This window comes from Ambystoma mexicanum, chromosome 5p (genome assembly GCF_040938575.1).
Source record: "Ambystoma mexicanum isolate Mex_15411 chromosome 5p, UKY_AmexF1_1, whole genome shotgun sequence".
NCBI lineage: Eukaryota > Metazoa > Chordata > Amphibia > Caudata > Ambystomatidae > Ambystoma > Ambystoma mexicanum.
Window position 1 is genome coordinate 913,729,593 of NC_090930.1, and position 27,910 is coordinate 913,757,502.

Genomic DNA, 27,910 nt, shown 5'->3' on the forward strand with positions numbered 1-27,910 from the left:
ATTTTATTTTGGTTTCTAAGAAAGGTTGGAGTGTTTTTTCCTGCTGCCTGGCATGATGACGAGCTTTTCAGATGTTCTGCCCAGCATTGCACAAAGCCTATCTGACATTTAGCTAAGAAGCTCTTGATAAAAGAATAGCAGCAGAGGCATTGATGAGCAATGTTCTTACGTAAGCCAATGAAGCTAGGCTAATACGATTTAAGACTGCATAACACACGGGGAGCCAGTATCAAGGCAGGCTGTCACATTCTCAATTACCTAAAAGCACTGTAGAACACCGACATGGACCTAAATGGAGGCACCTGCCACAGTCCAGATGCGAGGTTAGCAGAAGCAAAGACCGTGGCAGTAACTGATCTCAAATTCAGAGGCAAACGAGGCAACATTTTCTTCATGGTTTTAGAAGCCTTCAAAAACGGTTACTCGAAACTGAACCAATTTTGGAAATAAGGAAGACATCCGGATCAAACTGTAACCTTACATTACACACTTAGGACTGCTCAGCTAAGTGTTGCAAAAATGTTGGCCCCATAAAATTGCATTGCTTACAACTAACCCTTCAGTTTCTCCATGCACAGCTCAAAGACACTTGGCAAAATGAGGTTCATAGGTACCAAAAACTGGTTGGACCCGACTGGTATCTGGTTTGTGTTTGCATAGGAGTAAAAATGAAAGCCACGCTGCGGATCAACAGTATGGGCGCTAGGGCAGACAACTGACGGACACCACAGACGAGGGGAACTGGAGGGCAAGAAAAAGGGACTATACAGATTTATCAATAATGTCGAAGGGAGCAGAGAAGTAAAGGTACTAGTGAGGGATGTTTTCAACATCTGCAGGAAGGTTTGGTCATCAATCATGGGTAGCAGCACGCACCGATCTTCTACAAGAGAGGCAGAATCTGGGCTTGAGTTAAGAGCCAAGAAGTCACAGTCAGGATGAAGAAGTTTGCCCTACCTCGGTGTTAGAGCGAATACCAGTACCTTTTCCAAAACTGGGAGTAAACTAAAAGGTCTATAATTGGCCATAACAGAGGACTGCAAAGAAGGTTTCTTTGGCAAAGATATACTATTATCACCTTCACAGGTTCGATCCCCGGGTCCACACTTAGAAACCACTGGGTATTAGGCGCATTATAAATGACCTATCATATCATACACTGGAGGAAATTAAAGAAGTGGGGGCCTCCCAGACAACCTCCTAAATATTTTGATCTATTTATATCAAGGCACAACGTTAAGAGTAAGGCTGGGGAAATCAGGGCTACTTTCTAGACCGATTGCCACAGAGAAGGGAGTACGTCAGGGGTGTTTAATGGCTCCTTTCCTTCTAATTCTGTTTATGGCAGATTTGGGTGAGTGGTTGGTAGGAAAGAGGTCGTTAGCCCCAAAACTAGGAGGAAACAAGGTAATGTGGTTGACCTATGCTGATAGTGGTCATGGACCATTCTCAGGTCGGCTTACAGAGATTACTCAATGCACTTGCAGACTACGCAGCTTTGAAATATCTGCTAATTAATCCAAACAAATTGTTTATTGTGAGCTTAAAACATCCCCTAAAATGAACTAAACCGTATGTATGGGCACTTAATATGACAATTACAGTTGTAAAGGAAGTGACATATGCAGGCTCCCAGTTTGTGGCTTCTTGTACCCAGATACACTTCTTAGACAGGTTGAGGCCAGAATCAGAAAACTGGGTGCACATATGAAGAATCTTTTCTAAACATTTCGGTTTCTAAATGCTGCCATTAATAAAGTACTATGTGGGAAAGGTGGTGCCTAGTGTTACGTATGGTCTAAAATCTTAGTCTTTCAATGTAAATTAGGACAGATTGGAAGGTAAATTGTGGAAAGATGTATCATTTCCTGCCTCAATTCCCATTGTAAGTGTGAGATATGAGTTAGGCCTGGGTTCATTATTCATCAGTGGTGTGGAAATGGCTTTGTCAATTTAGGCTCATTTTGGAGCCTTCTCAAAAGTCACTGTACGAAGAGATATCTGTGCAAAATGAATGGAACAATAATTTGTTCTTGACAACACTCTGATAATTTTAGGAAAATTGTAGAGCAAGCTCACTGTTCTTTGGAGAATCTGATCCAAAACCCGGCTAAAGCTAAAGCGCAACTAAAAAGAATGGATTGGATCACGACGATCTCAAAGATGAGAGAGTTAAAAGTATCCTCGCTTGTCCGAGCTGGATAAGCCTAGAGCAAATATGCCAGCTTATTTGCAAAAAGGTATTAGCCCAAAGGTTAGATCGGAGTTTGAGATTTTGTCTGAACTTTGTTCGTACCTGACAAATTCTGCATATTAGAGATCCTATTGCTTTTCCAACCAATATATGAGATCTATGTGACGAAGGGGTAAAACAAACTGTGGCCCACGTATTATGAAATTGCCCCGGGACCTGGGTGATCCGACAGAAAAGGCTAAAGAGATTTGTTCAAGATCCAGGAATGTTAAACCCGAAATTGTTCTGGCAAAGGCTGAGTCAGGGGCAGGAATCCTTCCTGACTGCAGAAATGGTAGCAGTGTTAAAGTAACTAAAGCTAATGGGTAATTGATTGTGGTCAAATTTGAGTATGCGGTTAAAAGTTTTAAGATTTAGGTGATTAAATGTTCTGGATCACTATATTTTTTTCTCTTTGTTTTCTTACTTTGTTCTTTATGTGTTTTAGCTGTTTTTATTGAGAACATTTTTTTAAGATTTCCTTTATTTGTGTAAAAAGTCGAACATGTTGACTAATATGCACAATAAAAAAAATATCTATATAATGAGAGAACTTACTGGAGCACTGCATAGGTGGGGATGGATACAGAGATATAAGAGGGTTAGGTCCAACGTCTGGCATCCACTAAGAAATGGGTGAAGGCCTTTGAAAATGAGTTTTCTCAATTTCCTTCTGATTTACAGGTATGTATAAATGGGTAATCCCTATTTTTTTTGTTTACGGGGGGTCAAAACTGTAGGAAGGGATTCTCTGTGACGGAAAAATTTTACGAAAAAAACAGATCGACTACCCCTCTCTTTAAGTCCTGTATGGGTCACGGGTGAAGATAAAGGTTGACCTGTACACTTTGTTAGTAAGGTTATCGCCTTTTGAGAGGGGTAGTCGATCTGTTTTTTCATAAAATTCTTCTGATTTACATGACAGCAGAAAGATTGGGGAGGATTTGCAGTGTGAGTTTAAGTTGTTGCTTCAGCTCAGGACAGTTTGTTTTCTAGCTTTCTCCTCCTTGTTCCAGTCGAGAACGATTTTGGCTTCTGCTGCTGTGCCAACAGGGATAAAGTTTCATCTTTGGCTAGGTTGATGGCTGTCACCTTTATGGCCATTCTTTAGTGATGGTTTAGAAGAGTAGCACTCTGAACTCCTTAAGGGCAGGTATGATGTGTTTAAATGTTCTCAGTCCAATTATTGACTTAACTTCAGCATACTGGAGAGTCCTCAGACTGGGGTGGAAGCAGAGAAATCAACACGAAGGCAATGTCAAAATACAGGTGGCACAGGATCAACCTTTGGATGACCTATGACGTTTAGGTGGGATGTATGTGTTTATTCACAGGAGTGTGAGCTAGGACTTTAGGTTTTGTAAAGCACAACATGCCTGGAACATACCTCCGGGCCTCAGTGTGCGAGGGGTGTGGGCGGCAGAAAAGGTCAAGACAGGGGATCACTGAAGAGACCCGAGGTAATCACAGAGGAGAGTCTTATAAAGAACCAAGCAAGGGTCCCAAGAATATATGAAAGGTCAGAGCCAGGAGGACATGCCAGGACTCAGACAGGACCGAGATCAGTTATTGGAATTAAACAAAAAAGTCTTCAAAGATTTTTTAAAGTGGGTGAGGTCTGAGCAATTTTGAAGTTCACTAGCAATAGTATTCCTCAGCGTTGGAGCAACAGTGTCAAAACGTGTACCGATAAAACTTTCCATTTTATAGCATGGCTGAAACGGTTTAGTAGAGCAGTTTGAACAAAGGCAGTGGCTAGATGGAACGTACAGAACCCATTTGATCAATAAGCCAGGAGCCTTAGTCGGCAAACATGTTTGTCAAAGTTACCAACTTGTAGATACGTTGTTTAACAGGGAGCCAATGCAGAGATCTATGAGAGTTAGCGAAATGGTCTCTTCTGGTGAGAACACGAACTGCCGCAGTGTTATTTTGAGCTACTTGCAAAACTGCAAGGTTAGATTTAGAGGTATTAGCAAGAAGGCTATTGCATTAATCTAATCTGGAATTCACAAAGGCCGTGGTAAGAGAAGCTGTGTTAGGTTTAGACAAATAGGACTTTATTGGCCTTATTAGCCTAGTAGTGTCGGCACAAGAAGCCTTGACCTGTCCCACATGTTTCTTCATTTTAAGATTAGTGTGCAAATAGACACCCATGGTTTTGACCCAAGTGCTGACTTTAATGAGACAGTCTGCAATTATAAATGGAGAATCTCTCTGGTCAAGTTTGACTAGACATTGGCTGGATCCTATAAGCAGAACTTCAGTCTCGCTCCTATTAGGGCCAAGGAATTAGCATTCATCCATCTTTCAATTAGATTATGTGTGTAGATGATAGTTTGTTGGTCCTAGTCATAGTCACCAGTCAATTTAAAAAACACCAGAGTGCAATTTGTACAGGTTGAAAAGTGTGGGGCAGAAACAAGCTCCATGCCGGCCACCGCAATTAAGGGTTTCAGGCAATGAGTGAATATTTACAGAGGAAACGCGAGCAGTTCTGGGTCCTAGGAAAGAGGCAAAACAAAAATTGAGGATTTAGATTAGCAATAGTACCCTGCCACTTGAGCAGTAATGAGTGATCAATCAAATCAAAAGCTGCCGAGAGGTTGAGCAGCATGAGAAGTGCAATTACCCGGAATCCACAACATGGGAACGATTATCCTGCAAGTCAAGCATGGCAGTCTCTGTACCGTGCTAAGCTAGAAAACCAGACTGTCAAGTCCCCCACAACTGGCAATCTTCAATAGGACTCTGCAACTGAAGTTACGCAACACTCTGCAGAATTTTCAGGAGAAAAGAACCATTCATAATATGGCGAGAATTATTTGCAGAAGAGGGATCAAAAGTTTCTTTTTTTTGTTTTTTTTAATGGGGAAATCCAAAATTTTTCAATGACATGGGAACCAGCAAAATAATGCAGGAGGTATTGATGATTCTAGTAATGAGAGGTGCCAAACAGCCAATATTCCCCTTAGCAATACTTGGGGGCTGTGTAAATAGGGCAAGAAGAGGGTTTAAGAAGTTAAACACCATGGATAAAATCAGTCTCTAATTTCTCTAAAGCCAAATTGCGGCCATCAAGTACAAATATCCTCAGTATTAGTGCTGTTATGGTTGGAAGATACCAAATTATGTTGGAAAGCTTCAATCTTGGCCCAATGAGTATTCATCTTAGTACTGAAACTAGATTGAATGTCAGAGCACCAATCATCACTTTTGACAATAGCAGGATAAGAATTACTTTTCCCGTCAAATTCGCAATATGCTAAAATGTTCTTTGGGAGGAATTAGCGATGCAGATCCCATTTCCATAACACTAGAGCTTAGCAATGACAGTTTTATAGTCGGCACCTGCAATGCGGTAAAAAAGGTTATCCGTGGACGGGGCTTTCCGAGACACACACACACACACTATTTATCGTTTCTGCTTTCCCAGTTCCAATATATCATCTGAAAACCAGGTAATACCCTGGGTTTCTGTTTTAAAAGACCTAGTGATCGGAGGAGCCAGGGTATTAACAATGCCAGAAATAAAACACTGATAATGTTCCACAAGGACAGCAGTCGAATTGGTAGGACTGAGATTGTTCAGCAGAGGGCGGGCAAATTCACAGAAAACCTCTGATGTAATATTACAGATATTTCTGGAGATGGTATTTAAGCATGGATTGGAATTCACCTTGGATAATTTCATGGGTAAGTCAGGGTGAAGGTGATCTGAAGGCATAAAGCAATGTGCAAGGACTCTGTGGAACCTTTGTGTGTAAGAATACAATCCAAAATATGTCCATCTCTATGAGTATCCTTGTTAACCGTGAGCCTGGATGGTGTCAAGAAGAGACTTCACCTCAAAGTCATCTTTGTGACATCCCCACAGGTTGAAGTCGCCCATGATGATCATATGTGGAGATACCTTCATAAAGTCACCAATAAGCATCATGAGCTGTTCTTCAAACAGGGGGGTAGTTATAGGAGGACGGTAAATCACAGGATTACTAATAGTGATGTTCAAATACATAGCAATCTTGATAAGGGTGCATTTACAATCAATGAAAGATGGAGACCTCATGTGAATGGCAAAAATATCACTAACAATAACGGCAATGGCACCACCCCACCCTCGCGGGCGATCAGATCTAAAAATCCAGTAACCACTAGGCAATGCAAGGGATGCTGCAAGCCTGAAAGACAGGTTTCAATGATGCAAGCTATGTCTAAATGCTCTGGTCTGTATAAGGTATGCTACTTCTAGAGTATGTTTGGCAAGTGACCGAGTATTTAAGAATGCAATATTAAGTGATCGTGACACAGAAGAAGTATTCTTGAGAAGGTGATCAGCCTTCTTAATGTTATATGCAAGTTGTACCATGGCATGGTCAGAATGACTAATAGTTTTGGTGGCGGCGTCACATGCTGAAAGGGCTAACATCTCTGCAGAGTTAGCACTCTTCCACTAATCCCCCCCTTCCATGCACTTTCCACTTTTCCCTTCCATGCACTTGCGCTTTCTTAAATGTCACTGGGCCTAGTAAGATTGCGGTTCTCTTTGTTGTTTCTCCCTTGACCCCCCTTCCTTTTTTGCCTGGTCGCGCTCTGAAACACTTGTGTACGAGCGTGATATAAATAAATCATATCACGCAAGGTCACTCCAATGGGGGAGCCAATAGTGTTCAGACCTACAACAAGGTGGCCTTGTGGGTCAGTATCCTCAGTATCGATTACACCATCAGTACCAATACCGGAATCTGCATCAGGAGTGCAATGTATGGTCTGCACAGAGGAACAATCATTGATAGAAAAACTGAGATGCTTAAGTGCAGCATTGATACAAGACTGTTTCAGGAACTCACTAACTGGAGGCACTGTCTTACCGAGATTATTTCTGGCACTACTGATAAACATGCACCGCCGCTCACTTGCCTGAAAAGCAAATAAATGGTGGAAAAAACAGCATAGATGGGCAATGTAGTTCAAGCAAGAAAAAGATTCCAGAATGAAATAGGCAGCTTCAGAGTTCTAAAGGATACAATCATACAGCACGTTTCGAATTTCAAATTCAGAGGCACAGTAAAGGGACAATAGTAATAGATCACAAAACCAAAAGTAAAGTTAATTTCAAATATGTTTAAAATATTTAAAAACAAAGCCTATGTGTGCAAATTAGCAAAAATAGCAGCATAAGATAAAGGAGCAACCAGGAAGGCGAGAGCGACGTGGGGTTTTCATAAAAACCTGTACAGACTAGCTAAACCCTCATATGCCGGAAATATATAAATGGGATGTATTGAACTGTTAATATCTGAATTGAGAGTTAGAAGTTGCCACAAGGCGTTTGTATGTGGATGTGTGACTCTTCAACATGCCAGACTGGGCAACTCATTAATATTCCATGTATTTAAGTGGACATTCTCTAACATTGGAATAGTAATTATGTTCACTTGGGGTGATACTGCTTCTCATTGTTATTGGGCAGGAAGTATTGGTTGTCTATTAATATGTTCTTAATAGTGCATTTTGGGAAATGTGTAAAGAACGAACAATTGTCTATTGGTAATTAATGTCGGTATGGCACATGTAATGCAATGATTAACTCTGTATGTCAGGGTCATTGACAGTGTACCAAGTTATGTTAGATTTACAAAGTATAAGATATAAACCTATATCAAAAATGCAAATGTCATCGCGTCTAAAGTGTACTATGTGGTCATATTGTATACACAAAAGTGATATTAAGAGAATACTGCAGGGGCTGTGTCAGACAGGTTTGTCATACATGTACATTTTTTCTTTGTACATATAAATGCTGAGAAATAAAGCACTAGAGTGATAGAGCTACATCTTTTGAGGGTGTTTCAAACGGATCATTTTTTATTTATTGTACTAAAATGATATGGGTAATTCTGCCTTAAAGCAAGCTCTGTTAATGAAGCTTGATTTCATAGTTCTCCATGCAAAAAAAAAAAAAATCACATACCTTGCTTTGTCTGTCAACATCAACTGCCATTCAGTGGCAACAAGGCAAGCAGGTTCAAAAGGTTGTGTGTGCATTCCTGAACAAAGCTGTTTAAATGCAAATATTCAACAGGCAGGTTTGGCTTCTTAACTGTTAGCACCTCCGATTCAATGGATCAATTAGTCATTTGTCTCAATGAACATCAGTCTGGCTTCAGAGCTGCCAGAGGCACCGAAACCGCTCTCCTGAACACCTGTGAAGATCGGCTCTCTAACCTTGATTCCAGCATTCCCCTCTGTCCTCATCCTCCTAGATCTTTCCTCTGCTTTCGACACAGTCAACTACGCCATCCTGATCAATCAATTCCGAGACCCTGCGCAACACTACTCAGGCCCTGGAGTGGCTGACCTTACTCTTGGACCACCCCTCCCAGGTCCAACTTGGTCCCCCTCACCCTTTGGCCTGCCTGATGTTTACTTTCTCCCCTAACTTCCAGTGTTATGCGGATGCCACTCAGTTTTACTTCAGGATCCCCTCAGCCTCCCCTCTTCTCTCATTCCCGACTGTCCACGATTCATTATTGGTGCGCCTCCAACAATCTCTGCCTTAATGCTAGTAAGACGGAGATCCTTCACATTGGGACCCCTGCCTCTGCTTTCCCCCTCACTCTGGTCGCCCGCCTTGGGCCCTCCTCATTCGCCTTCCTGCGAGGCAAAAAACCTTGGGGTCATCTTCGACTCCACTCTCCCTTTCTCTCCACAGATCTCAGACGTCACCAAGAAGTCCCACTACTAGCTACACCTCCTCAAAAAGGTACTCTTTCCTTTCTCACTTTCCCCCAGAAGCTCAGTGTCTCCACAGCCATGGTTCCTAGGCTGGACTACTGCAACAGCCTCTTTCTCAATCCTCCTCCTCTTCTCTCCACCCTCTGCAATTAATCCAGAACAGGACTGAAAGACTTATCCTTTCCTCAAGCCATCTCTCCAGCCCTGAAATCTCTCCACTGGCTGCAAGGATCAAGTTCAAGACCCTTCGCATTGTCAACAAGTCTTTCTGGGGCCAGGGCCTGCACTACATCCAATGCCCCCTTCCAAAATACCTTCCTTCGAGACCTTAGCTCAGCTATCTCCAACTCTCTAAGGGTTAGACACTTCTCCAGGCAGAGAGTTGGGGGGGTATATCTCTCCTCTGCAGGTGCCTCCCTCTGGTCTGGCCTCCGTGCCCCTCTCAAACTTGAGCTAGACTTCCTGAAGTTCCAGAAGCAATTATTTACTGTTCTCCTCTGCTTTCTCTCTCACTCCCCCCCCCTGCTGACCTACCTGTCTACTGTACCAACTGGTTGTTTGACTACACTCAGTCTCACTGGGTACCAGGCTCTTTCTTCATCAGTCATCCTTGCACTGCCTCTGGGTCTACCATTCACTTAGGGGCTGTAACTAAACCTACAGTCCATTGTTCTCATTGCACTAACCATAGCTGTGCAGCCCTGGCTGCACTTACTCAGAGCATTGCTGCCCTGTTTTGCCCTCCCTTTGTACCCGCCTCCCTTCCCCTTGCACTTCTCATTCTCACACGACCTGAATGACAAGGCCTAGTAAGATCGTTTGCCTTATACTGCCTCCGTCTTCCCTCCCTTGTCTTGACGCACCTAGAACCACTTGTATACAGGCGCATTCTAAATGACCCATCATAATTGTGTGCCCCAGAAATCTGGTGGCAGTTGGTCAAATCTAAATATAAGCCATAAATATCTATGAAGAACTCTCACAAATCGGCTGCACCACTTAAGCAAAAACGCTCTCAATCTCTGGTTTAGTAAATCATAAAGGCTTTTTAAATCGAGAAACGTGTTTCGGCACAGTACATGTTGAACCACGTGTCTCGAATAAAGGGCCTGAAAGTCTTTTTGCTTAAGTGCCGCAGCCGATTTGCGAGTTCTTCATAGATATTTTTTTTAATACCATGGAGCAGGGGCACTTCTCCGTACTCTCATGGTTAAGCGACATACGCTTTAGTCGGGCACAGAGCATTCATAAATTGATATTCCAAGAGCCGACTGAAATCTAAATATAAGCCAGGCCTGTTTTTGACATGGTGACTACATGGATTACACAATATGCAGCCACAACCGTTTGCTTGTCAGGCTGGTGGGCAGTCGCTCATTAATGACAGGGCCTCTTGTGAGTTCAGTTTGTTTGGGCAGCCCCACAGCATCTATGTAGGGCCATCTCAGGAATCCCATCCCCTTTTGTGCCCCTCCAAACCCCTCACTGGACCCGAGACCTCCACACTACTCCACCACTCTCCCTAATCCCCACCACCTCCCCCCACCAGTGTAAGCATGTCACAGGAAACGGGAACACTCCAAGGGGTTCACATGGGAACCAGTGCTTTAAAGACAGTCCTTTCACTACAATGGCCAACTCTCACCAGGATGTGGATTACTTTAGCCCATTCAATGTAGGCAGAGTTAGGAGAGTTATATTAGCCCAGGAATACACTTCAGTCCACACAAGGGTCTCAAACGGCAGTCTGACATGGTCCCCTTACATAACTCAAGAAGGGAACCAATTTGCTGTAGTATTTTCTTCCTATGGAAGGGGTCTGGGTGGGTAATAACCCATTAGTGGATTCATTTCTGGACAATTCTTGAAGGATTAATCTAGATCCTGAGTTGGAGCAAACTCCAAAATCTTCAGCAAGGGCTGTGGAGACCAGGAGATTCAAAGAGCAGCACAGAGGAAAGGACTTCCCTTGGCATCAAAACTTGTTTTGAGCCTCCAGCAATGTGGAAGCCCAGTCAGCCCAAATTGGGGACGCTGGGGTTGAAGGATTGCCATCCAGCAACGTGTATAATCCATGCTTTTTAAAAAATGTGTATTAATAAAATGAAGCATGTAATTCACTCACAGAAAGGGTGAGCTGTTAACCAGTTCTCAATCCCTATTAGCCAACTCTATTCCAGAAGCACAGTGGAAACCTGTGCCCTACTGAATTAGTATACTCTTGCAGTGGCACGGTAGGTCGAGATCAAAGAAGCCCATTGACAGCTGCAGTAACAGCCAAGTCACTTCAATACAGAGGTTGCATTAAATATATACCTCTGTTCCCAAACCAGATAAGTTACCTTATTGGTTGCAGCTGTAAACTTTAAATGCAAAGGGGGCACTTTGCTTGTGGTAAGTGTAAAGTAGTGTATGTACTCACCATGCATACTACAGCGATAGAGATGAATATCGGGCTACCCAATATGTGGATACAAAAAGTTCACCAATTGTGAATTTAAGAATTTGATACATCTCATGTCCTTGTGTCCTCAAACACTTGGAAAAACTGTGCATATAGTCTTAACGAGAATGACGGAACACAGAAGCTGCATAAAATGAAGATTGTGACCACCCAATTAGTGAAACAATTTGCTGAAACATCTCTCAAACATACCGACTTTAAATGGCCAGCAGTACAGAAAGTAATAGGTAATAGTGGCAGATTGAAAAGAAATTGATTCAACTAGAACAAAAATAAATGCTTTGGACCAGTAGTCATAGAAAGGGTCACAATGAACGTATTGAATGGTATTAGCTAAAGTAACCAGTATTTGAACCATTCCTGAACACCATTGCTCCAGTTTGGTGCAATGCATCATATATACAAAATATTACTCACATGTGAGACTATGTTTTGGAGTTCAGGTAGTCCTTGATACAGACAGGCTGGCTATAGACATTGATGGTTGATCAGAAGAAAAACTAGCATGGCCAGTTACCATGTTTAACCACGCAGATGAGTCACGCGAAGACAGTCCTCTGAGATTCATGCCAAACAGTGCTGGGGATTGTCCTAGTTTAAAGTACTAGCATGCCAACCTTGGGAGAGGTAAATAAATCACTGTAGTAAGAAACGCAGAAACTCTCATCCCATGTTTCAGTTCAGCTAAACCGTATTGCTCAGGTGGGCGCAGAGGGAGTGCAGTGCCATTTTGGCACTCTGTACCAGAAGCATAGTCTTAGTGTCTAGAATGCTGTTGAGGTAAACTTGGTTGTTAATGATAATCTACTGTCTGATTCAGGAGTATTGTTCAAACTACCATACAGGTTGTTCAAATTAATCAATCCACTATGATGGTGTGATGTCTACCTGAAGTTTCTATAACTAGAACCTCTATCAAGTAAGTGATTTTTTTTGTATTTGCCATTACCAGATCAGACTAAAGCATATAGAGCATAGGAGGATGCAGAGTATTTTGTTTAAGTTACATTGTTACTCATGTTTTGTGTGAATATTATTGTTTGGGATTGTTCTTTTGGACTTTGAGTTTTACTGCATTCTGTACAGTAGTAGCTTTTGTTAGATGTATTAATTGATACCATTGTTAGTTCATTTGAGAGCTTTCCACATCTGTTGGATGGCCAGGTCGCCTCTTCCGATTTATTTCAAAACAGAGACTTTCAGAAGTACCCCTGTAAAAAAAGCACTCCAATTGTGAAACACTTATCCTAGTGGCAATAAGTTTCAGAATATCAAATAGTTTATCCCTGAAGAATGCCATTATTCAGTTAGATATGACAAACATGTTGGATATATGAGCAATACATGTGACTAATGGCACGTTATTAAAGCCTTGTAATTTGAACGTGAATTGCACATTTAATAGGTACAATGCAGATGGTTTTGGAATGATGCACTATGGTGGTTATCAAGAGTGTAATCTGTGTTGATTTCTATGTGATAAAGGTGATTTTCTAGAGATGTATTATGTCTTGAAGTGTAAACACATGAAATATGCAGGTACATAAACAGATTGCTATGATGGAAACATTTGTAATAAAATTCAGTTGTGATGAATCTCTTTCTAAAGGGGTTTTGATCAAGAATCCTACTAACGTTATGTGGATACTATCTCACAATTATGAAAGCCAAAGCAAATTGATATAACGTGAGCCCAGTCCAACCATGAACAGGCAATATGTATTCTCCCTAGACTTGTGGTCTTGCTGCACCAAGCAGGACAAGAGCCAGCAGCAGCAGTTTCACTTTTTATCCTTTGAGTGTGGAAGGTAATACCGCTCTACAGCAAGACCACCACTCGGCAGGTGATGCCCTGTGAAACAGGGACCAAATGTCATGCCCTAAACAAAAGGCCAAGCCTCACACCAGGGTGCTGCATTCCAAAATACATTTGATGCTGCGGACAAGGGAGGGGGGGTGAGGTTAGTATAGACCTAGGAGTCTCATCATAGGTTGCAACAATCTGGTTTCATGTTGTGCCACTCGTTCCTTACTGTCCCCTCCACTTCCTTTAGCACAAAGCACTTTGGGTATGATGCAAGCAGGGAAAGCCTCATCAAGAACAGGAATTGGACCCTTAAAGCAGCCTTGCATTAGTCAAATCACCTGTGCACTTTTGCCTATAAAAAGGGGGCTCCTACTCGTCCTTTTGATTCACATTTGGATTTCAAGACTTCCGGAATAATTCATTTTAATTTCTTTTGGGAAATGTGATCTTTCTAAAGCCCCCAGTCATTCAAGTGAAGGAGCAGTCCAAAGGAGATGGAAGCTTTGCTTCCTACCCCCTGTGTACATTGGTGTCTCTCTTGCAGAGGACTAGAACCTACCACGACGACGCAAACCTCCCTAGGCAGGGAGAGCAGAACATGGACAGTCTGTCCTATGGTGTTTGGAGTGGTTCTCAGCATCTGGATCGCCAGAGTGAGTCCCAGCATCTGGATGGTCAGATGAGCTTAAGCTCCTTGTTCTGCTGCATCAAACCACAATCAAACTGCTCACCACACTTGAACGAGGAGGGATGGATACATCACACCTGTCAAACTGACTCGCTGCCACAGCGTGACAAGTGGAGACCAGCCTGCTCACGGTGGTGAGCACCTCAAGGCAATGCCAATTCAAACTCTGCACTGAATCACCAAGGTCATCTAATCAATGGACCTCAACTTGAACTGCTGAATTTCACGTCATATGCCAACCTGAAACCACGCTTTGCATTATCTCAAACTATACTGCTGATCTGACCCGAACCACATGGCCCGATTGCGGCACTCAAGCCACAATGAGCACCCACTTTGAAGCAACTGGATGCCATCTCAACACATCACCCAGAACGACAATCCACACCCAAATCTGTCTGGAAACACACTGAACAGCTCAAAGCTTGTTTGAAATAGGTCTTCAATTGTATACAAATATTTTCTAATGATGAAGTGATTCAAGTATCTAGACAGATTAAACACCAGCCATCCGAGGAATTCCCTACAAATACAACCATGGAAAAAGAAATTACATTTGAATGAATCTTCAAAATTATATGGAATCGCTGAAAAAGGACTTAAAACACTGAAACTCAAAATGGACAGTACAAATGCCGACAATTGGGCTTATGAACACAATCTATCATGTGTAAATATTAAAATAAAAAGAAATCACAATCACTTCCCCAAATAAATAATTTACAAAAATCGTTCAGTACGTATTTAATTACATTGTTTACGGTTATATATGTTACTGATGAAAAGAAAGTCATTACATTGTTAATTTAAGTTTGCACAAATACCACACTCAATATATCTCAAAATAGAACTTTCCAGAATTACATACCACAAAAGTAAATATGGATTTTATTTTGTTGTAAAACACATTTTCATAACCGCGGCTATGGAACAGGCTCACAAGACCCATAGACATTCATTATAGCAGTGGCTACTGTTATTGTAAAATGGATGTGTGTAGAGCTGCACTCAATAGGGCTCCTGATTTGGCAAGAGGTAACAAAACATTTAAAGGTATTTCAGGTGCTCCCAGTCGGATCTTGGCTTGAAGATCATTAAAGGCAATATGTGGAAGGTTCTCCGAAGACAGAGGAAGACAAAACCAAGGCACACTTTTCGGAAATTGACTGATTTAAATGATTTTGCAATTAAACAAATGTAATTGTCGAGTATGGCAATTTACTATTACATATAGTAAATGCAATGGTAAAAGATGCACATAAATAAGCATGAATCAAATAAATGTGTGAACTTTACAATGAATTTCACACAACATTTGTTAACTAAATAACATTTCAATGTCAGCACAAATTAGACAATATTATGCGGACCACCGGATGGGAGTTTCCCTTTGTGGCCAGTCAAGTAGGTACATTACATACAAGTATTAAAAAAACATGTTCTAAAACATAATCAAAGAACATTCATTAGCACAGATATCAAATTGAGGAGTTTGACTGTGGTGAAATATATCTCTGCAAGTTTCCTCCTTTTTATTTACAACACGTTTCACCTCTTCCCTCCCATGCCCTCTGCTGGCCATACACTTCACTGCAAAAACGCAGGACATCCTGTGCACGCTTCCATCCCTCTACACCTCCCCTGCCTCCAATGACACCCATCCTCCCTCCCTCTCTCCCATCACACCGGATGAGGTCACCAGAGTTGTCCGCTCCATGAAGGTCTCTGCCAAACAAGTTTCCCCAGCTCTTCAAGAACCATTAAGGCCAATATTGGTTCTCTCACCCCTGCACTTGCTGATTTCTGCAACCACTCTTTGGCTACTGGCTCTTTCCCCTCCTCCCTCATGCACTCTTGCCTGAATAAACCCAGTGAAGACCCCTCATGCCCAGCCAAAAACTGCCCCATATCTATCACCTCCTTTCTGGAGAAACTCTTGGAGAAGCTGGCCCTCCCTCAACTTACCCAGCACACTGAACGTGTTGGTCGCCTCCACGAACATCAATCTTTGTTTGAGCCTCCAGATGCATGGAAACTGCTCTTCTGAACACCCATGAGGAACTGCTCACATCTCTTGATGCCAACTCTCCAACTGTTCTCATTCTACTCAATCTCTCCTCTGCATTTGATACAGTCAACCATTCCAACCTCAAAACGGCTCCATGACACCTTAAGTAATGAGGAACATCCCCTGGGCGACGGCCCAGTTCCACAACTCCTGTGCCTCTGGAGAGTGCCGGGTATCTGGTGCTCCCCTGCTTCTGGCTGTAAAACATTGTGGTGGTATTGTCCGTGAAGAGCCTCACCACTTTGCACTTTAAGGACGGAAGTAAGGACTTGAGGGCCCAAAACACAGCCCTTATTTCCAGTACGTTGATGTGTAGCATCTCCTGCGGCTGCAACAGGCCTCTGGCGTGGAGATGTCCAATGTGGGCTCCCCACCCCTCCAGGGAAGCATCCATCGTGACTGTCTCCTGGTATGGAGGCCTCTGGAAGTCTGTGCCCCCAGCGATGTTGGAGCGCATGCCCCACCACATTATCACTCGACAGAACTCCTCTAGCACGATCCGGTCTTTGAAACTTCCAGACACTTGGATCCAACGGGTGTCCAGGAACTCGAGGAGCAGACCTATCTATACAGAACTCAATAGCCAGAGACACCATAGGTGCAAAACTTGACTACTGCAATGTTCTCTTTGCTGGTACCTCTGCTAGAATTCTCAGACTGCAAATGATTTCAAATAATGAGCTCCAAGCAGCCCTGAACATTCTGAAGAGGGAGCATATCTTCAATGCTAGGCACGCTGCACACTGGCTCCCCAACAAAGGACACATCTCTAAGACCCTAGCTATAACCCACAAATGCCTCTCCCTCACAGCCCCCCCCCCAAAGACCTAAACGATCACACTACTCCAAAAATTGAACATCTGCACCATCAAACCGGCGACACCAGCTTCCCTTTCATAGCTCCAAAACAATGGAATGCCCTAAGGAATGAGACTTTGCACATGTCCTTCTGCAAAGCCCTCAAAACCACACCCCTAAACTCTCCCCTTTGATAACTGTGTTCATGAACGTATTAGTTGTATTTGGTTCTCATGTAACCCTGGAACCATAGATCCACCCCATCCTCTAAGAGTTTATGTTTAACTGCTACCTACATCTCTCTCTCTCTATCCCTTTTGTGCACTTTATGCATGTAAAAAAATGAATAAAAAAAAAAACCGAGAGTCGATTCCGAACCAGCTCTAGCCTCCCTTTCCTTAACATGGCCCGAACTTCGAGCAGCAACTGAGGGATGTGTTCCTGCCGTGCCACCAGTGGTATTCACTGATACTTTGGTTGAAACTCCAAAGTGTGTCCGTGGGCAAGAGCATCCAGCAATCTGTGGAGAGGTTTTCCCACATGCTGAGTAAGTTCGCTAGCCGGCCTCCCACTGGGGTGAATGGGTGGGGGCCTGACGTCTCGGTCAGTTGGTTCAGTCCTGCTTGGTGGCTGGCATGCCGCCCTGGGAACCTCGACAACGGCTACCTCCGAATGCCTTGGAACGACCCTTGTAGGCTTCCTGGGTAATGGACCGGGAGGGTAAGATGACGATCCACCACTAAAACTATAAGACCTCCCAGACTTGCCTCCTTGAGGGACGAAAGGATCGACAGTGTTGCTGCAGCTTTCCCAGGGCACGGGCAGTCTCCGTGTCGGCTTTGATGGCCTGAAGAGATTCTTCGACCGTCTTGTCGAAAAGATCGTCTCTGAACGGCATGTCCAGGACCCTTGTCTGGACCTCTTGCCTGAAGTTGGTGGCCATAAACCAGCCACACAGAGGCAAACCCTGTTTCCCATCTGGCGGCACACCGTGTCCACAATGTTCAGGGCCGTGATGTTGGCGTGGTTCAACGCCTCCTTGTCTTCCTGAAGGATCTACATTGCCTCTACACACTTGTCCTCAAGGAGGAAATCCAGGATTGGAGCCATCTTGTACCATAGCTCCTGGTCGTACCTGGCCAGGATCACTAAGGAGTTGGCCGCCTTGACCGTTGTAGCCACCATCAAATTTCTTCCTCTTGCCATCCGGGATAACAGAGGTTAAGGACGGGTTGGACAACTTCTTCCTTGCCACAGCAGAGACCAGAGTCCAGCGATAGTTAAAACCGCAGACATTGGGGCACAGACTCCGGCACTCGATTCGTCTTCTCTAGCCGGTCCCTCTTCACTGGGGCTGAGAAGGGGGGTTCTACAGGAGTGCCAGCACCTCAAAGATGTACACGAGCAGTACCGACAGAATGATCTTCCTCTTCCAATCCCAGCGTTTTTACAGGAAGCCTTCCTTTTGCTTCTCTTCAGGGGCGAGCTGAAAAAGTTCTGACACAAAGGCGATCGTGGAATGATCCCTCTTTGAGCAGTGGAGAAGCCCTTGGTGGCGGAGAGAGTCCACCGTTGTCTGTGTCCGTCATAGCAGTGTCCATCCCTGTGTCCCTAGGGGGCAAGAGGGCAGTGACTGTTGGAGCGGAGGCATATGGTGCAGAAGCATATGGTGCTTCCTCCTTTTCTTAGGCAGTGGTGGCCCCAGTGTCAACAGGGTTGTCGCCGGTGGAGTCGCTGGTAGTGCCATCAGCATCGTCTTCTGAATCTCAGACAACAGTGTGTGGTGGGTCGATCCTGCAAGGGATCTCTGGGGGGTGCATGGGGGAAAGGTTTGCTGGACCCAGCTCCTGTGTCATCACCCCTTACCTCATCGTTGCTGCTTCTGGCGGGCGACTCCTTGACATTCTTGTCATCACCAACCTCCTCCGGGCTGGTGTGGACAGAAACAATGTCTTCCTCATTAGACAAAAATATCCGCGCCCTGTAGCTGTTCCACACCCCCACCTTTCTTCAGATACGGAGGGGACGGCCTCAGGCTGAAGTCCGGCATCCTCTTCTCCAGAGTCTTCTCCACTGGTCAGGCCGAGGCCTCCCATCTGGGGGGGGGAGTGCCACCCTGGAAGCCACTGGGGTACCATGGACTGGGTCAGCCCCTTTCGCCTTAGATAGGGCAGCAGCAAAAAAACAATAGAGGAGGTTTTGGCCTAGATCACCTGGGCCTTAGCTGGCAGGACAGCCACCTTTTCCTGCTTGGCCTTAACCCTTTTCTCCCGCAGCTTCCCTGGTGTAGCCAACTTTCCCTTTGACGAAGAGCTGGAGGGATGGCTGGAGATTGAGGCCGATGGAGGTTGAACGCGCCCTGACTGTCTCGGGACCCGCTTGCGCAGTGAGCCCGGCATAAGCGCACTCGCAGTGCTTGGCCTTGTCTTGGGCCCCACCAAATGGAGCGCCCTCAAAGGACTTAGAAGCCTGCTCTGGTTGGCTGAAACCTATCGAGGCATGCCCCTGTGGACCACACGCGGTAGAGGCCTTGAGCCACGACACTAGTCAGACATGCCTGTCTTTCAGCGTGCACTTGGAGAAGCCACATCAGATCGCACAATCTTCTTCCTTGCCGGGTGTAGACACAGGCACTGGGAATGCTGGTCATCAGTGAAAACATTCTACAAACCGCAGCTGGTGCAGAGCATGAAGAGGGAAGCTCCGTCCTTCTCCGACATGATCTGGCAAGGTGTAGACCTGATGGACTTCTGGAAACTTCCATGAAGAAAACACTTGACGATGTATGCCCTTGAGGGGTGCTGAAAGATGCCAAAAAACAGATGCCCGTTAATCGGATGGATAAACTATAGAGCACACAAACTCGATTGAACAAAATCGCAAAAAAACAGAGTGAAATGTGAGGACTCCCAACACTTCAACGTGCAGTAGAAATCCAAAGATGGCCACCAGGAGAGGGGCTTAGGGTGAGGGCAGTCATTGGCTGGGGGCAGTATGACCCAGAGCTCAGTGATTGGTTTCTAGGAGAAAGACAGTTAATAAGCGAAAGCAAGACGGTTTTCTTTTACAGAGGATTTCCAGCCCGACGGGGAATATTCAGGAGCATGTGAATCCATGCCAGACCCCATGCTGGAGAATAGAAATTCTATGTGTGTTCGCCTTTCTACAGCACTCCATGGTTGCATGTGTTAATGGGTGCTGCATTAATGCCAGATTGCTTAGTTCCCAGTGGCTGGGAGTCTGACTTAACCCAGCATGTAGCTGTGCGTTAAACAAAGCATTGACCATCAGGGATTAGTTCTCCACTGTCTACCACAGTACAGACAAAACAATGGACCGAGAGCAGGAGGATGGCAGACAACTGTTCAACAGAGTTCAGAACAAAATATATTTCAAATATTCAATTAAAAATAATGATCAGAATTATCCATAATTACTCGCACTACCGTCAATTTACTCCAACAAGCGTACTCATTCATACATACATTTGCAATAGTCATTCACGGTACATTTTATACATTGATATATGATACGATAGGTTATTTATAACGCGCTTAACACCCAGAGGTTTCTAAGCGCGGACCTGGGGATCGAACCTATGTTGCTCATGTGGTCTTGCTTCCAAGGGGAGCACGTTGCCACTGAGCTATCCTCCCGAGGCTTGTCACATTGGCCTTGTGACATACCAGGCCTCAAACACTTATTCACAAAATTCGCCCTACACCCATATGTATATTGGTGCGTCTCTATTATGCAACACATGTCAGATGCCGACACATGTTTCAGTCAGAAAAGGCAGCCTCGAATACTGTGGTCCTGAACTTCTCCAACCTTCTTCAGGACGGACGAGGATACCTTGCTGTGCACCCCTTCTACACTTAAGGAGTTGAAAACAAGAACCCCAGAGGGTTCTGGATGGAAGCTCACTACTGTGGGGAAAACTCCCAAATGCTTACGCGGCTGGATCACCTCTGGTGGAGCTCTAATATTTTTCAATTGGAGCACACAGCTGAACAGTGATCCCTGTTATTTCCTTTTGTTCGCTCACCATCAGTACCAATAGTAATCCCTGCAGTGTGACATTTTTCGTCATCTCTGTACCACTTTTTGATATCTTGTGCTTCCTTTTCTCCTGCAGATTTAGATCTGCAAAGGCTTTACTTTCAGTGCCTCTCTTCACTCTGGGCGTTCATTTGCTGCCACAGTCCAAGGAAAGGGCTCGTGGTACTTGTAGCCTTGTTGCGATGTTCACAAATGGAGCCACATTGGATCAGGCAGAACCACCCCAGTCCAGTGTGGCTCTGCTTACCTCATAGTTAGGGGTGGGGAGTGTCTCCAATTCCTCACACTACTTCCATGACAGACCAAATAAAAGCAATCATTGATATCATTACCTTTGGCTGGAACTGGCGAGCAAACAGCAAGTATCTCTGAATGTCTTCGATGGAATATTTACGTTCAATAGATTCTTCATTTCTTGTATGAAGATCGACTATTCTCCTTGCTATTGCATAATCGGTTACCTATTTAAAAAATAAATGTAGAATACGATATTAAAAATTGTACATTAATCTTTTTCAGCAATTGTGTTTTAGAAAAATCAAAAAAGTAAATCCTATTATAATCAGAGGTGGGGTGCAAGAGCAATTTGTTTGCAAGGAGTGTGGCTATCCTTTTGGTAATCAACACTAGTGGCGCGGATTGACAGGATTAGACAGAACGCTTTTCAGCACAACATTAAAATTACCTGTTTCGGTTCTACCATAACAGCTATGTTTTGGTTAATTGTATATATGTATGAATGTGCTCGCCCAGGCTTACTCAGTGGTAGTTACAAATATCACATGATAGGAGCTGAGATTTCAGCTCAAGTATACGAGTACATCTTTGTATGAAATAAAATAGCCCTAAGCACCATGCATGTATGCATACATGCATGCACAATGTAATTTGCCCAACAAAACCTGAATTAGTTTGCATTAACCAAATATCAAGACGGTAATTTCAACAGCTAACCTTTAAAGACAGCCAAAATAGCACTGAAAACGTGACTAAAAGGGGGTAATTTGCAGCTTGCAATGAAGACGGCAAATTCCTATATTTTTTACCACAACATTCGCAATCATGCTTTCAAGTAAGATGCGTCCATGTGTGGAGTCCCATTTTCCACTGTCTGCCACGGGGACTTCAATTAACCTTGCACATGTTTGCTCGTCTTCTCTGGGAGCAGTTTATTTTAAAAAGGATAATGTTTAACAAATCTGTACGCATCATAAAAATATGTTGGCATCATTTGAACACGTGCAATCGTTACTGTCAAAGAGTATGGTTGGTGGTTATTTGAGATCAATATTAAAGTGTTGAAAAAGTAAGGACAAGTAGTGTGTAGTTGTGTCATAAGAATCAATGTTCATGATGCTGGAGTGTGTAGGCCTGGTTTTCAAGTGACCACCATGGTGACAGGAAAATCATCTTTATTTTTGTGTTTGTGTTTATAGAGTAGCAGCCTAGCTCGGAAGCAGAAGCAAGCTACAAACCTTGTTTGGGGAAACAGAGGTTGGTGGAAGTGGAGGTTACATATTATAGTAGCTTAGATATCACATGGTGCCAAAGTAGTGGGTGGGGAGCTAGTTCCTGAACTGCAGGAGCATTGGAGCGATCCTTACATCAAGGGATATGTTGTTCCAGTATAGTGTAGCATAGCAAGAGAGGCACGTTTCCTGGTTCTCTACATGCCAGTTTAGCATTGCATTTTTCTTTGAGGAGCATGTCCCATGTGAGATCGAGCAGTTTGTGGCTAAATCGGCTTCTGTTCTGGCAGTGGTAGTCTTATGGGATAGAAGCAATTTTGGCAGACTATTGCATACTTTTTCCAGGATCAAAAATATTCCAAATGACTAGTGCCAACACATTCATTAAACCTATGCTACCAGTCAGTAAATGACAAGGCCACTTGGAGAAATTGTTCGAAATGGTTTAAATAAACAAGCTGCTTGGTGAACCAGTACTACAGGGGAAGATCACCTTTTGTCAGCTGAACTATGTTTTGATAAGGACATCACAGTTGTAGCCACAGACCAACTGAAGTTCAGGCTATACTCTTACGTTCCATCACCTTTCCTCCATACTGTATGGGCGTCCCTCACGAGGGACGGGAGACGGAACCTTTTTCACCTGAAAAATCTTCTTCCCCCTTTATATTTAAAGGGGCGCATCCCTGGGAGCATGCATTCGCCTGACTTTGCCCACCGACGCCTCTCCTCAATCCCCTTTTCCACATCGATGGGAACGGGCCGATTTCACCAGTGCTCCTGGATTTGGCTTTGGCCATGTAAAACCATGCGCTCTTCTCTGTATATTCTTCTAGCTTTGTCTTTTTTGGTACTTGGTCCTCCAACACCATGCTCCTTCCCGGAGCATGTCGACTTCAACAGGCTTCAGCCTGTGAGGGGCTCCTCCCTACATCCGACCCCCATGCCCTTTGCCTCCGCTGCCTTGTCCCAGACCACAGCTGGGAAGGTTGTTTCGCGAGTGACACACTGACTCCATGGGCACTGAAGAACAGGCTAGCTAGGTGGAGGGAGCTCTTCCAGAAGTCCCTGCCGGAGGACCTAAAGAACTTCGTCAAACATTGCTCGAGGCTGAAGGAAAGGCCTCTATTCACCATCGCACCCCATAAAGGCGACTCCTTGCAAAGGAAGCGCCTGACCGGGAGGAACCTTTTGGGTTCTAGAACCAGCAAACGTACCGAGGCTAGTCCAGGTCTCCGGATCCTTCCAGGGGCAGTGCTGAGGGACCGCAAGGTTCTTTTACCGGGGTTACTCCCGAGGGGCAATGCCCCAATGGTGGCATATCCGAGGGGGCACCTTAACGCAGCCCTGTCGCCAGCTCTGCCAAGGGCAATACACCTTACAGGTCACGGCCTGAGGTGCAGGATAGATAAGCCTTTTGTTCCAACACCAAGCGTCTTGGACGGGGCTTGTTCCAGCGAGCCAGGCACCAAGACTTCGGCATGTGGTACGCAGCTCGACAAAATGGCCACTCACCCGATACACCCTCTTGCGGAGCAGTTGGAGGAAAGTCACAAGGTGGGACTGGTGTCAACCAGGTGCGTGGCCTACAGTTTATCAGCAGCGCATGTTTCCTCTGCAACCCAGCCCCAGTTGCCCTTAGCCACTCTACCACCTCTACAGCATCCGAAGACAGGTTCTTCGAAAGGTTCATAGGACTGATGCAGACTCCCCAGATGAGGGCCATCCTCTGGGATGCCATTAGGGACATGCTCCCCCAGGTCACCCCACCAGCACTCAGTCAATCCTACTATGGCTCCGGTGCCACAGGCCCGAGCGCAGCCACCTCTGCCCCAGCTGGCTCCTCCTATTATGGCTTCCCTGCCTCCTACATTCCAGGTGGCTCCACAAAAGCCCAAGCAGGCACTGGCTCCGGTATCCACACTGCAGCCCCTTCAGCCCAGCACCCCTCCTCCAATTCCGGACCCTCCAAGCACTCTGGTGGACACCGACGAGGACAACAACCTCGACACGGCATCTTCAGCCAGGGCCTTCCATGAATGTTTGGCAGAATATTTAGTATGTAGTGGAGGTATATCTTCAAAATGGATGTCTGCCTGGTGTTACTATCATCCTGATTTGTCGGGACGACAAGAAAAGTGAAAAGGAGAAACAATCTATGCAGATTTATTTGGATCCTAGGAAAAAATGGCAAACTGAAATAGATTAAAATACATTGCGCCTTTCACCTAAAGGAGAAGTGCAAGCAGAATACTATCCCTTAGGCAAACACAGAAAAACCTATCACAAACCTTGCTGAAATACACATGGAAAATGAGCAGCCAGGGATTCATATTGGTATAAATGGCCATTCTGAAATGATAAAAGCTACGTTAGCATTTAAACAGGAAAGGAGTTTTGTTAATGAGAAATTACTTCAGAGAATAATGGAAAGGGAGGGGATCCCAAAATTCAGAATTAAAATCCAGTATATTTCTGGGTTGGACAATCCAGACTATGAAAATAGAATTGCAGGAAGGTGCATGCTAAAGATTACCATTGGCCAGAAAACCATCTACCACAATGTGTGGATAGTGAGTGGGACAAAAAATGATTTTCATCTGGGCAATGACATTATGCACAGCATTTGTATGGTGTTAGATTTCCTTAACCAAAAAGTATGGTCCCGGTTAGGTGGGCCTGCTCCCCGGGTTTGAAGACAAAAGAAAGTCTTATTGTGCACAGTTGGTGCCATATGCAATGGAGTTACAGGTGAAAAAGGAGGTTACCGTTCCTGCATTCACCAGACAGGTCACTAACACTAAAGCATAGAAATGGACAGGAGATGAAGGATTCGGAAGCATTTGTGTGCTTAAATAAATCCATGAAGCAGCAAGGGCAGGAATGTGAATATACACCATTTGTGGAGATTGGGGATGGGCCCATCAAAATAATGGTGGATAACAAAGGGTGCCAAGACATTTATTTTGAGGCAAATTCTGTTTTAGTAATAGCAATACATAAATCACATTACCCTGCAGATTTCAGCAATACAGTAATTGGGAACATCCCTGAGATATATGTAGATGCACAGGGCATGTTGCCAGAGTCAATGTCCTCCCGACCTAAAGGGATATTCAAAGTTCAGTCTGCGTATCCCTATGATTACAATGAGACAGTGTGCGGTCACCAGGAGAAGTTTAAATGAAGGTGAAACAGAAAATCAGCCTATTGAAGTGGAGGCTAATATTCCAAAATATTTAAAAGTGGAAACTTTGCAAAGGGATACAGCCACACAATTAAAATAAAGCACATAGGTTCCTCCATTAGAGGATTTTCAAGAATGGTAGAGGAGCAGATTCTGTCAGCAGATTCATGTGATAGTGAAGAGCACAGGAATTGAGAAAAATATTTATGGAATTTAAGGAGGTTTTTGCCAAGGATGCATATGATTGTGGCTTAACTGATTTGCATGTTGAAACATTACCAGAAGGATGTGGTAGAAATCCGGTCTTCATGCACCAATATCGGTTGCCACTGGCATGCTTGGAGTCACTGGCAGAGATATAGAATCCAGAGGAAGTATCAGACCCATTCATAGTACCTCAAACACCCCCATTTTAGGCATATTGAAGCCAAATAGTGAATGGCATTTGTGTGCAGTTTTGAGAGAACTAAATAAATGAGTACCAGTGTCTAGATGGCCACTTCCATTTATTGATCAAGGCCTCGCTCAGGTGTATGGGTCGCAGGTGTTTACCACGTTAGACCTTACATCAAGACTTCTTTGTAGAAATAGGATTCACTGAACAGTATATGTCAGCTGTGTTATCTCAAAAGCATGATTCAAATCATAAAGCTATCACCTATGCGAGCAAGTCGTTCAGGCTGAAACTACATTCAGTGAAAGTGAAAAGGCTCCCCTGACCACTGTCTGGGCGTTGCCGCACTTTCGTGTCATTATTTAGGGAGAAAATGTGATAATTGAAACAAAGCATCAATCGTTCCAATTTTTACAAAGTAAAAGGATTAGATCAGGTAACCTAGTGCAGTCCAGAATTACTTTCTGGACACTGGCATTGCAGGGATTCCCTGTGGAGGTAAGATACAAAAAGAGCCTGATTGCTAAAGGGATGGCAGATCTACACGACTGCAGCTGAATGTAATTCAGATGAAACTGAGGTAGAGCCCAGTTTGGAAGAATTTGAACAAACACCACACAAAGCATTTAATGAAAATGTATGCAAAGATTTGCCAACCGTGTATGTAGATGTGTGTGCTTATCATACTGAAAATGATAGTGATAAACAGCTGGTGGCAGGAATAGGAAATGTCTGGTTGAGGTGCAAGGACATTCCTAGTGTAGGAATGAGAATTGGGCCTGAGTAGCAAAATAGAGTTAGCTGCCATTTATCAGGCAATTACTACTGCAGTTGATAACAAATTCAAAGAAATTGTCCTGGGTACGGACTCCGATTATGCACGAAATAGCTGGAAAGCGAGATGCATGTTCACATATAAGAAAAAGCCCCTTAAACATGGGAAAATAATTCAACTATAAATTAGTGTGAGAGAATGATTTAATAATCCATTGGAGGAAAATTCGGGGGCATTTAAAGGCACCAGGTGAGGATAAGGAGGGAAATGATAAAGCAGATAAGTTGGCCAAGATTGGGGCTGTCATGGAAGAATTATTGCCCGTTTAGCACCTACATGGTGAGATGCATGTGGATGCAGTTACAAGCTTCAAATCTCCAAAAGAAGTTGACTAACCTGTAGTGCAATGGAGTTATGATACGCCAGATCAGGATCTGGTTAAGGCACAAAAAGAGGACCCAGTATTGGGGGTTCATTAGTCCTGCTTTTAAACCTAAGACACAGAATTATTCATTTGAACGTAAAGGGGGAAAAGACTCCCATATTATTGCATTATCTTGTGGTTCTAGTATATGTCCACTGTATGAGAATGCCAACATTATTTAGGTTTCAGTTCTCAATTGAATTTCGATGGGTCAGGGAAATGGTGCAGTGGGTCCTTTGTTGTTTGCCAACCATGATTTCAGTTTAAAAAAAATATATATAGTTTTAGGTTACTGTTGACCATGCAGAGGTTTATCTTGTTGATGCAGCTACTGAGTGAGTTGTGCGAGTAGTTTTGTGGTGACGGGGGTGTGCAGATGTTAATTAAAAAAGGTGTGTTGCCGCATTTGATATTTTTCTCATTTTTTAGGTAAAAGGGAGATAGATTGCCTGGTTTTGGGTCAGTGATGAAGGGTTTTATCCACTTTAGTGCAGTGCTCTGTATGCAGTGTTCTGAATACCAGAGTCTTGTAGTCTTTTGGTTTTAGTTGTTTGGTTGATTGTGTTGTGGCACGTTTAAGCAAAGTGCGTGCAAAGTACTAGCTGTCCACGCAGCTGAAAGACTTACAGCTGGAGATCCATTGCTTTTTCCTGCTGGATCGGACTAGAATGGACGCCCTTACCTGAACACTCAGACCACAGGCATGCGCGTTATCGCGTGTTCAAGTCTGCTAGCAAAGTACTAGCAGTCTATGTGGTTCGCAGGTAAGGAGGTTTTGGAGGCTTTGTCTGTTTCAAGTCATA

General features: G+C 44.1%; 1 protein-coding gene across 3 annotated transcripts in view; it reads right to left on the bottom strand.

Annotated features, from left to right (window-relative positions):
* LOC138481725 (maternal DNA replication licensing factor mcm6-like) overlaps positions 1–27,910 on the bottom strand; it is an 860,230-nt gene that overhangs the window by 260,395 nt on the left and 571,925 nt on the right. For all 3 annotated transcript variants that reach the window (XM_069613836.1, XM_069613835.1, XM_069613837.1), the window contains exon 13: positions 21,191–21,319. In XM_069613836.1, the coding sequence (XP_069469937.1) occupies positions 21,191–21,319 (129 nt within the window). The remainder of the gene's footprint in view (positions 1–21,190; positions 21,320–27,910) is intronic.